Genomic DNA, 12,179 nt, shown 5'->3' on the forward strand with positions numbered 1-12,179 from the left:
TTGGCCACTTTGGCACATTTAGAGACATGAGATAATTGTGCCATTGAGGCTTTCCAGTTACCAAAACATCTGAATTATTTTATCTCATACACGTGTCTAAAAGCATTATTTCATGTGGTTGTGTCAGCCGACCCTGCACCTTAGGTCACTGTTAGGAGGGAGTTTTGATGTTGGGATGCCCCTTTTTTCACCGTCATAATCTTCCCAGAAAATGTTCACTTTTGTTCCACCAGTTCCCAAAACGTTCCCAACAAACCCGTTCTCCAAAATGTGAAATAGCAATGTTGGTCCACAGTACAAAACGTATACAATAAGGCCTCTCAAATTGTGACATGTTCACGTTTTTTTTTCCTATTATTTTCTATTGGCCTCGTGACGTCTTTGGCTGTTTCTCGCGTGTTTTTCTTTATGACACGTGTCCCTTCGGACTCATCTTGGCCGTGTTCCCTCTTCTGAGAAGATCAGCCTCCGTGCTAAACGCTCTGCATGTACAGACAGTGTTACAGTTTTGTTATTCAGTTCCTGTTTTATTTTGAAACCCGTGCCTTTGTGTTTCAATTCTGGTTTGACTTCCCTGTTTCCATCAGCCCTGATTGTTATTAACCTTTCTGTATATCTGGTCTCGTCTTTCCCTTGCTCCCTGCTGGTCCGTACTGTTTGATTCGTCCGTGTGTCCTTTCAGGTTTTTCTTCTACTCTCGTGTTTGTTTGTTTAACCCTGCTTTGCAGCGCTTTTGGTTTTGTTTGCTTTATTAAACACCATTCTTGGAACTCCTGCCTCCCGGCTCTCCTGCATTTGGGTCCTATCTACAACGGAGTGTTACAGAGAGACTGACCGTAGACTGATGATGCCTAAACACAACTATGTCTGGGGTTTTTTTGTCGTTAAAGTGTTTATTTTTCAACAAATAATAAAAATACTTACATAAAAATACAAAGCTACTAGGACAACACCCCTCTGTACCAATATCTGTTTGTGATCATATCAGCTGTGACGGGATTCAACAGATGCCTAAAGTCCTTTAATGTATGGAAAAAAGTAGTCCCACAATAAGTGGAACTTCCCTTTAGTATCGTTAGTCAGATATTTGATAGACGACAAATTGAACCACAAGCTCCTGATATAAGACTTAAAACTTGCATCCTTTTAACGATCGTCAATCACACATACATCTTTTCTCTGTCAAGGATCCCAACATGAAGTTCGTTTACCTATGACGAGACAGGGATTGTCCCACATGGAGGAATATCCTTGTTTGTACTGTGACGTCCCATCAGCCGTGCACCAGACGATCCTGCAGATCAGCCACTCTTGACTGTAGATACTCACATATCTCCCTTGGGAAGCAAAGTTCACATCACCTTTTACCAACAGAGAACAATTAAGTATCACTAAACCACATCTCCAAACTAATCTCATTAATTGGACTCCAGTTGGCTTTTTTTTCAAGTAATTAGTGCTTTGGTTCATTAGGTTCACTAGTGTTGTAAATGTGGGCATTAATTGGGCCATTGTAAAACAAAGTCAGCTCTTGTCAAGTCATTAAAGATCAGAGACATTTGGTGGATAATTACAGGTTTATTCCAAAGCGTTCATTTTCTTGCCACTGTATAGTGCAGGTTTATATATGTGTTATAAGTGTGGATTTGTTGTTTATGTGAACAGAAAACTCTTCTTTTTTTTGTCCTGCTAAGACCATTTCAACCTGGAAACTCGCTCCCCACTCCAGTCTGCCGACACGCCGACCGCACGGCCTCAGCATTCGCTAAACGCAGACGAATTATGTCCCCACTTTGCTAGTTTTGCCTGAGTCGCCACTGAGTTATGTTCATTTGATAGGTCTGAACAGCTTGAAGCTAAACAAATGGCTCATTAGCTGAGAAAGTCACATTTACAAGATGTTTCATTCCAGCTGTTCGGAGTCACTTTGACCATTTCGAAACATCGTCCCGAATTCATCTTTGAACAAGTTCTCTAAATATTTGCGTCCAAGCAGCAGACGTAGCAGTAAACAGACATCAGCCACACCAACAAGTATGAGGCAATAACATGAATAACCTGTGCCCACGTGGATTCAGGGATATTCACTTTTTTTTTTTTTTTTTAAACAGCAGCTGACTGAGCTCTCAAAAACCCAGACGACTTGAAAAGGAGGGGCAAAACTAATTCCTCTTTTTGGGATGGAGTATTTTTGAATGGAATCTGAATTTGAGAACAAAAAGCGAGGGCGGGATTCCATCAAGTGTGAAATCAGTGAAGCGCTGACGAGGAAAGCCAGAGCATCAGGATGTGGCTGCAGGAGCTACTGACAAAACTCTGTTTCAATAATATTTATTCATTATTGCACGATGCATATTTGCATGTTTTCATCATTGACGTTCTGCATTTTCATGCTGCAACTCAGAAACTTGTCCGGGGGCAACTCTAAGGAGGCCGACGCCAGACTTTTCCCGCTTTGTACAAGTCTTACAAACCTTTCTCCTCTTATTTTCAGAGGTGTCAAGTAACGAAGTACAAATACTTTGTTACCTTACTTAAGTAGAAATGTTGGTTATCTATACTTCACTGGAGTAATTATTTTTCAGACAGCTTTTTACTTTTACTCCTTACATTTTCACGCAATTATCTGTACTTTTTACTCCTTACATTTTAAAAACAGCCTCGTTACTCTATTTCATTTCGGCCTTTAAAAAAAACTATCCAGTTAAATTGCTCCATCCGGATAGAGTGAATTTGGTTGTGGTTGTTTCAGATGTTCTTGTCCAGTTTTGTTCTTACATCCGTTCCCTCAGATTCCTGCAGCTAAACTTGGATGTTCATTCCAATAAAGGTTAGGATAAATGATAACATGCCTCTGAAGTTTGACTTTTTGCACCATTACAATACTTATAGGCAACTAGTCATCATATCTGCTGCTCTCTGAAACACATGTTAATGCTCAATAGTACACATATATGGTTCTTTAATATATTTACATTATACTAAGATCATTCATTTTCAATGGCTTTTGTCCTTAATGGCTTTTTTCCCCCTTACATTACTTTTACTTTTATACTTTAAGTAGTTTTGAAACCAGTACTTTTATACTTTTACTTGAGTAAAAAACTTGAGTTGATACTTCAACTTCTACAGGAGTATTTTTAAACTCTAGTATCTATACTTCTACCTGAGTAATGAATGTGAATACTGAAGACACCTCTGATGATTTTCACATGCATTCAAAGAATGTTGATGCAAGAAGGTGAATGGTGAGGCAGAGATGACTGAGGCGTGCCGTTATCACCGGTAGTGGCGAGTTGCATCGGCCTCTCAGTGAGGGAAAGCTTACGCAGCCATTATACTTACAGCAGACATCCCTAGTAGTTCTTGAACGTTATCAGTGGTTTGCACCTTGTTGCAAACATCTGCATTTGCATTCACCTGGTTGTAGATTTGGACAATAATACGTCTCTCCTCTCTGGAGGATTCTTGCCTCCTCCTGATGAAGTGAGGGCTCCATCTTTCCCGTGGAAACTATTTAGTGGTCGTCCATTTCGTTCGTCTTCAGTGGCATTCCCAGGTGTTTGCTGTTGTTGCGCCCATCTGTGTTTATTCTTCTAAAAGCCTTGCTAAACCCGGGTTCTTACCATCTCACATAGATTGAGGATGTTTCTGCAGCCTGTTGGCACTTTATATTGACAGATTCAGTGAAACAGCTGCCAAGAGCCGACTCAATACCTGATTTCCAGCCTTTATCTGTTTTTTTTGGTCTGCGTGTCTTTTCGGGTTGTTACAAGGGACTGGATTGCACTCGCCTCATTTAACTTCATTTCAGTCAATCATCCAAAAGCTTTTAAGCCCCTAAAATGCAGCTATTTTACTTAAAATGGTGGTAATTCCTCAATAATTAAGGTATTCAGGAAATACTATTCAACTCATCTTAAAGTTGAACGTCTATTGAACTCATAAGTTTGGATTATTGTTTTATTTTAATCAATTTTTCTGTCTACACCAGGGGTCGGCAACCCAAAATATTGAAAGAGCCATATTGGACCAAAAACACAAAAAACAAATATGTCTGGAGCTGCAAAAAATGAAAATTCTTGTATCAGCCTTAGAATGAAGGCAACACATGCTGCATGTTTCTATATTAGTTATAACTGGGGGAAGATTTTTTTTTTTCATTATGCACTTCAAGAAAAAAGTCGAAATGTTAAGAAAAATGTTGAAATTTTGAGAAAAAAGTCAAAATGTCGAGATTAATGTTGAGGTGCAATCTCGATAAAAAAGTCGAAATGTTGAGAAAAGTCGAAATGTCGAGAAAAAAGTCAAAATTTTGAGAAAAAAGTCGAAATGTCGAGATTAAAAAAGGAAAGTAAAAGGAAGAAAAAAAGAGAAAAAAAGAAGAAAAAGGAAAAAAAAGAAAAAAAAAATATGAAAAAAAAAGAAGAAAAAAAGGTCAAACATTTTTGAAAAAGCTCCAGGAGCCACCAGGGCGGCGCTAAAGAGCCGCATGCGGCTCTAGAGCCGCGGGTTGCCGACCCCTGGTCTACACAAACCTCCCCCCCGAGAAAATCAAACACAATTCACATAAGCGGAAAGAAAAGAAAGCATTGACCATAGGTGACTTAGTCAGGTAAAGAGAGGTGTGGCGGTTGATGGTCACGTCTTTATTACTGCCAGCTCAGAGCTCAGAGGGCGTCGGGTCTCAGCAGCTTCTACAGCTGAGAAGGTCTCCGCCAACGCTTTTTAAAGTCATTTTATTTCAACATTTACACTTCTTTATAGTGTGCTTCAAGGGTCCAGCGTAGCTCATAAACACATAGCTGGGAATGAAACAGTGAGCCAGCCTCCTCCCACTGCTTTCTTTCATTTATGTGTGTTCTTTAATAAGGTTTCAGTCAGTTTCTATGACGACTACGACTCTTCTCCTGGTCGTGGGGGTCGGTGACGGGCGTGAGGCAGACTTAACCTGGACGGGGCGCCGTCGACCACAGAAGCACAACCAACCACGCTGGAAACCAGCCCCTCTAGAAATAAGTCTAATATTCCATCAAACTATCTTATTTTATGGCACTTTTCCACTAGTACTTACTCGACTCATCTCAACTCGGCCTGGTTTCTTTTCCACTACAATCCAGCATCTGGAGCAGAAGTAGGAGGTTGGAGTGAAGCTGCTGTGACGTATTTGATTGTGTATCTAAACAAAGAAGACAACAACACTAAAGATGTAGAACCTGGAGGAGATGATAGATGTGCTGCTGGGTCTGTGGCTTGTGTTTGATATCAAGTTAAAAAATGAGAGTGAGAGAAGCTTCAAGCAGCGATGCTTTTTTTTTTTTGTTTGTCTCGGTGCTGCTGAAAAGTCATCTGGAGCCGTGAGCAGCTATGAAGAGACAGAGCTCCTGGTAGATCTGGTCGTTCCTTATCACCCGTCTAGATCCCTTTTTAATTCTCTCCTCAGCACCAGGTTTATGAACATCTGACCCTCAGAGTTGGATCATGAAACAGACTTTTGCTGCCATTGACTGTCGAATAAAATTAACAAGAAGCCGCGAGTCGCTCTTTCTCTGATTTCCTCCTCCTGACTCAGACGTCTGACTCCAACCCCCCGACCAATCGGTGGCCTGTAGTGTGATGATGTCAGATACAGCCGACTCAGCAGCTTAGAACCTCGGCAGAATAGTTACAGAAAAGTATCTAGTCTGCACGTTAGACCCCTAGTGGAGAGAACCAAACAGAGTAGAGTTGAGTCGGGCTGAGTAGATACTAGTGGAAAAGCACCATTAGGCAAAAATATCTTTACCCATGAGGTAAGAAAAAAAATTGTTGATGAGGATTATTAAAACTTTTCAAAGTTTCTTGAAGCTTCTCAGATACGAGTTTTCACGGCTCCCACAGCTAATAAAGACTCACCCACCCCCCCAGCACGACTGTGAGCTCGACACGAGGCTGATTACACACTAGTGATGTGATGGACGACTTCACAAAACTGTACATTTATTATAACAAATTACAAGAGATCTCCTGAAATGTGCTTCTCAGCAGCAAACTACAATACAGTGGTGGCAACTGGAAACGGCACAAACGGAACATTTGTAGCTGCTGTAAGAGCTCAGCACCCTCATCCCAGTGACCCAACTCAACACCAGTGATAAAGCTGCTCATGCAGCTGCTACAGATGTTGCTTTAAAGTTTCTTATCAAGGGTCTGAAAGATGTTGGTGAGCAGCTGAGAGCAGCGACATTAATCATACCACGTTAATTTGCCTTCCATGAAATATACATTCTGTTCTTCTCCGAGCGTGTCGTGATTGAGCAAAGGGTCCAGGTCATCTCTTCAGAAGGCTGTTGATCGCTCTGATTTCATCACTGGACAGTGGAGACAGATTGTAGCCTCTCAGCTCAGGTTTTCCTGCAGATGAAAAGAGACAAAAAAATAAAAATAATACAACTATCATTGACTTGTCTGAGTGAGTGATTTTTCCACCATTTTAAGAAATACTGTAATTTATTAACTAAGAAATAATACTGGTAGTTGGGTAAGTCTAAACCTCCACAGTCTCTGGATTTTTGTAATGTCTTTAAGCTAATACGTGGTGTTTTATTTTTCCACAGAAATTTTGACACGTATGAATCCAGTGACTTAAACCAAGAGGAAGGGGGTTTTGGTAAAACCATCATTATTGGTATTGGTGGTGGTAGTAGTAGTCCCGTACGGCTTGACATCAAACGTGGTCTGAGATTTTCATCTTCAAACCTAAATCCATCTCATTAATGTCAACAGACGCTTAGAAAACTGTAATTGTTCAACTGTAAAGGCTGAGTTATGGTTCTGCGTCAAAACGACGCCGTGCCTACGGCGTGTGGTACGTGTCGACATGTACCACACGCTGTCACTGAGGCTGTCGCTGACGTGCACCTCCCGAAAATTGTAACTACGCGTCGAGGCGACGCAGACCAAACACAGATGAGAGAGCTGTGATTGGTTCACTTGGTAGCAACGCATTTCCGGTTTCCAGTTTGAAGCAGTCGTGAACTTTCAGCGCTCTTTTCTTCGTGTATGTGCGATTTTTTTTTTGTTTTGTTTTTTTGCACAATAGTTGTCCTTATCTCTTTGATTCACTGTGACCGGAAAAAGTCGGATAAACCATTCAGGAAAAGATCGCGACTTAGCGGTCACGGGGGGTTCTGCACCACGGAGAAATGGAGTAACGGAGAAGTCCGAAGGGTTCACGACGGCGTAACGGCGATGGCGTAGGCATGGCGTCGATTTAACGCAGAACCATAATTCAGGCTTAAGACGTTAAGGGGCTCCAGATGAGCAGTCGATGCAAAAAGAGGGAACAAACGGCTGAATAAATAAAACTAAAAGAAACAAAATGATCCTATTCAAGCAGTGATGACAAACCAAGAGAGAAAAGAAGAGATAAAGACACATCTTTATTTGCTTTTTTAAATTCTACTGTAAAAGTATTTCTAATCTCTATACAGACTACTTTCTCTGACTCCTGATTTTTTTATCCTGTGTTTCCGCCTGACACCACGACAGATTCCTGACCTGTAAAACGCTCCTCACTGCAGCTGTCAAAGCTTTTCTCCTTCACGTGAACAGATACGGCCCTTACCTTGCATTTCGTTGAGACGATTGACTTTGGCTTTCAGTCCCTTGCGAAGGTCATTTATTTCCTTATCCAGCTGCTCCTGGTCTGCAGGAGACAGACACGTATTAAAAGACATGATTACAATGTGCAAGACAAGTCTATGACTCTTTAATTCAAGACATATCTGTAACGTGTTTGGTATTATGATCTGGAAATGTTTACCCCTCTGGATCATCTCGCTGGTTTTGGATTTGGGGAATTTGATGAACATGTTCCCAAAGCAAACCTTCACCTTCTCTGCACACAACAGCAGTGACAAACATCCATTAGAGCACGGCAGCAGCTATAAAACGATAATATAATGATACAGCTGACGTTTCACAACCCCCCCCTACAAGTCATCCATCCCCTCCAGTATCTGTAAAGATATTCCAGCCGTTCCCGCTTCAGCGGCGCAGCTCTGCTGTGAAGGGCCGCTTACCCGAATCTGACATCTCGTGCTTGAGCGCGCTCAGCGCCTCCCTGTTCCTGTTTCTCTTCGAGTCCAGATCCACAATCTGAAATACCAACAGAAAAACCTTAGTTGCTTCATGAGGGAAAAGGAAGTCGTCTTACTGAAATGAGAAAAAAGCATGCAAACCCCGTGAGTTCACCCATTTGCTGGAGACATTTGTCATTTTACGCCTGAATGGCACCGCTCCCGTTTCTGCCTCAGACTGTTATTTCTTCATATCTTCCATAAAGATTTTTTTACTGAGCTTTTCCCCATTCAAACAATGATTTTACTCACTTTTTTTCCCCTTCCACGCTTGTTTGGATGCTGCCAGGTGAATTTTTGGCAAATTCTTTTATAATCTCATGTTTATTTTATTTTCACTTTGTTAGTAATTTACACTGCGACAGAATTCCTCTTTGGGTTTAATAGTTTCATTAGATCCAGTTCAATCTAATGTGGTCTGATGGCCATCTAAGTCAAACAAACGCACTCTGCTTAAGATGGAAACACACAATAATCATTTCTTACATCTTTCCTGAGCACTCTACAAACATCGATGACGCTGGAGGAAAAACTCAGTTAACCTTTGGAGTTAAGAGGTCGTCAAAGCTCCTCTGGCAGCAAACACTCGGAGCAGAGCTGCTGTCGCTCTATGCAGCTTAAGATTATTTTTGTAGTCCATGTTTTAATTTAATTTTAACTGTGAAGCACTTTGGTCAGCCCTGGTTGTTTTTAAAAGTGCAACACAAATAAAGATTGATTGATTGATAGATATGTCTCCAGGGGTTGTTTTGTGATGCACCATTCACATGTTTCTTATGAGCATCAATCTTAAAATATCTAACTATCTTAAATTAAAAACAGTTGTGCCCACTAAACTGACTCCACTTAACTTTAGTTAAGGTAGTGCTAATGTTTAATGAGCGTGTTCCTTGAATCCATCAATAGTCTGAACTCACTTATTCCTGCTGAGCATCCCAGGAACCTGGAGGAGCCTAATTCTTCATCAGCTAAAGCAGATAACGTTTGTTGGATCATTTTATGTCGAATTATTGCAGAAAATCAGTTAGTTGCAAATACCTTTCGATGCCTTTTAATGTTTAATTTTCAGAAGGTGTGAACCATATCGGGACCTGATTTTGTCCATCCCTAAAAACTTAACACTTTGACTTGTGTAATTCTGCTGCTGATTACATTAAGGTTAGGCTACCACTTTACACTAAATTCATGGAGAAAATGAGGGGCTTCTTATCATTATTGTCATTGCATGTATTGATTATTCTGGAATCAAACACACAGAACTGCACAGAAATGTGGAAGAAAACAAACAGTTTCCTCCAATTTTGTTAAAAAGTTTAAAGATTAGATAACACCATTCAAAGCCATTATTATAACCATATAATTTTATATACACACACACACACACACACACACACACACACACACACACACACACACACACACACACACACACACACACACACACACACACACACACACACACACACACACACACACACACACACACACACACACACACACACACACACACAAAATTGTTGGTACCCCTCAGTTAAAGAAGGAAAAACCCACAACTCTCACTGAAATCACTTGAAACTTACAAAAGTAACAATAAATAAAAATCTATTGAAAATTAAATAATCAAAATCAGCCATTACTTTTGAATTGTTGATTAACATAATTATAAAAAAAAAAAAACTAATGAAATAGGGCTGGACAAAAATGATGGTACCCATAACTTAATATTTTGTTGCACAACCTTTTGAGGCAATCAATGCAATTAAACGATATCTGTATTTGTCAATGAGCGTTCTGCAGCTGTCAACAGGTATTTTGGCCCACTCCTCATGAGCAAACTGCTCCAGTTGTCTCAGGTTTGATGGGTGTCTTCTCCAAATGGCATGTTTCAGCTCCTTCCACAGATGTTCAATGGGATTCAGATCTGGGCTCATGGAAGGCCACTTTAGAATAGTCCAACACTTTTCTCTCAGCCATTCTTGGGTGTTTTTGGCTGTGTGTTTTGGATCGTTGTCCTGTTGGAAGATCCATGACCTTCGACTGAGACCAAGCTTTCTGACACTAGGCAGCACATTTCTCTCCAGAATACCTTGATAGTCTTCAGATTTCATTTTACCTTGCACACATTCAAGACACCCAATTAATAATAAAATAATAATAAATAAATGATTATGTTGTTACTTTTGTAAGTTTCAAGTTATTTCAGTGAGAGTTGCGGGTTTTTCCTTCTTTAACTGAGGGGTACCAACAATTTTGTCCACGTGTGTGTGTGTGTGTGTGTGTGTGTGTGTGTGTGTGTATATATATATATATATATATATACACACACACACAGAGAGAGAGACACAGACACACACACGTAAATATTCGGCCATCATTACCACAAACAAGCCACACACAGTGCAATGAATGTGACGTTTTAAAACCAAACGAGAATAATATCGGTGACACAAACGTGACCCTACACTACACGCTAAAATAAAAATATAAATATAAAATCCAGTACGAGCTTCAGTGAAAGTTAAAGACAAGCAGGTTTCCTGCTGCTTGTTTACTGAGAAGATCGCTCCGAATAAAAACCCTCTGAGATGTTTGTGGTCTTTCATAATGTGTCCAGGTGTGTGTTATAATGTGCAGTAGTTGACCTGTTGTTTGGAGGACAGAACATCCTCCGCTGCTTCTTCTATCGATGTTAAAAACTCCAGAACACGCTGCGACTCGGCGTCCATGGCGCTGGCTTCACACGAAAATACGTCCGACTGGAAACCGAGACTAAAGGCGGAACGGTGGCGCCTTGTTTCTTTTTAACGGAAATGGAGGTTGGAAACAAAAAGTTAAGAGGATTACTGTCACAAACTGGTTTAGTGTGAAACGGAATGTTTAAACTAAGTTAAGGGGTTAAAAATATAATCCCGTTTAAAAAAATGGAGCAAAGCCTGACAATGACTTCTGCCACAGAGAATAAATAAATTATCTCCTTATTATCTCCTTATATATATATATATATATATATATATATATATATATATATATATATATATATATATATATATATATATATATATATATATATATATATATATATATATATATATATATATATATTTTGATGTTTTCTTATTTTTACAAAAAAGAGTTATGAAGAGATCAACTTTTTGTTGTTTTAAGTCACCACTGTTTCACAGTGTTTTTTTTATTTTTATTTTAATAAAATTAAGACGAGAGTAAGACCTTTTACACATCTTTAGAAAGTATGTGGCAAGTGGGCTACTTCCAATCTGCAGACAGATAATAAAAGTCTTACTATTGATAACACAAATTTTACTTAATATTTACATAGTGAATGTATTCCAGTCTTGCTCTCAATCTTCATCAGTCCCCATCAAGATATAAAACAAGAATTGCTCTAGAGAGGATGACGTTTGTTGACTATCCAGCCTGAAGCAGACTTTTATGGATCCTCCATGATTCATAAATTACTTACTGAATGAAACATTGCAGGAAATATTTGAGCCTTTAACCCCCAAAACGTTGTAGTAGGCTATACAGATAAAGTGAAACACAGCTAACTGCATTAGAGGATATCTTTAGTTTAATTCTCAACGCTTTCACACCATGTGACCATGACATGAAGGACAAACTGAAGTACTGAATTGGGTCTCTTTATATAACCTTTATTTAACCAGGAGAATCTCGTTGAGATTTTTAAAAAAATGTTTCAAGAGTGTCCTGACCAAGACAGCAGCAAGGAAGGACACAACTTTTTATATTGCTTCATTACTTTTCTATATTCATTTTTATAAGGGAAACTTTGTGATATCCATCTGTTCAACAATGAACTTTCTTACGACGGGTGTCACTTCAAACGACACAGAAAGGACCTCGCCGGGACCCTTAGCTGTGAGGTGACAGTGCTAACCACCCAGCACAATGATGTTCATCAGGAGTAAACTTGAAGTGTCCAACTGAGAAGAGGATTCATTTAGCCTACTTTTTTTGGGTCCTCAGATTTACATTAAGTGAGTTTATGTGAAATCCTGATTTTCTTGAACCTTTTGAAGA

At 39.7% G+C, this 12,179-nt stretch overlaps 1 protein-coding gene across 1 annotated transcript; it reads right to left on the reverse strand.

The window, feature by feature from the left end:
- Positions 1-5,962: 5,962 nt before the first annotated feature.
- Positions 5,963-10,871, reverse strand: pdrg1 (p53 and DNA-damage regulated 1). Its single transcript, XM_061728723.1, has 5 exons — positions 10,763-10,871; positions 8,064-8,139; positions 7,805-7,879; positions 7,607-7,687; positions 5,963-6,393 (listed from the first exon to the last, which is right to left on the reverse strand). The coding sequence occupies exons 1-5, from the start codon at positions 10,844-10,846 to the stop codon at positions 6,311-6,313; spliced, it is 399 nt and encodes a 132-aa protein (XP_061584707.1). The 5' UTR covers positions 10,847-10,871; the 3' UTR covers positions 5,963-6,310.
- Between the last annotated feature and the right edge of the window lie 1,308 nt (positions 10,872-12,179).

The sequence above is a fragment of the Cololabis saira genome, chromosome 8 (genome assembly GCF_033807715.1).
Source record: "Cololabis saira isolate AMF1-May2022 chromosome 8, fColSai1.1, whole genome shotgun sequence".
NCBI classification, from domain to species: domain Eukaryota; kingdom Metazoa; phylum Chordata; class Actinopteri; order Beloniformes; family Belonidae; genus Cololabis; species Cololabis saira.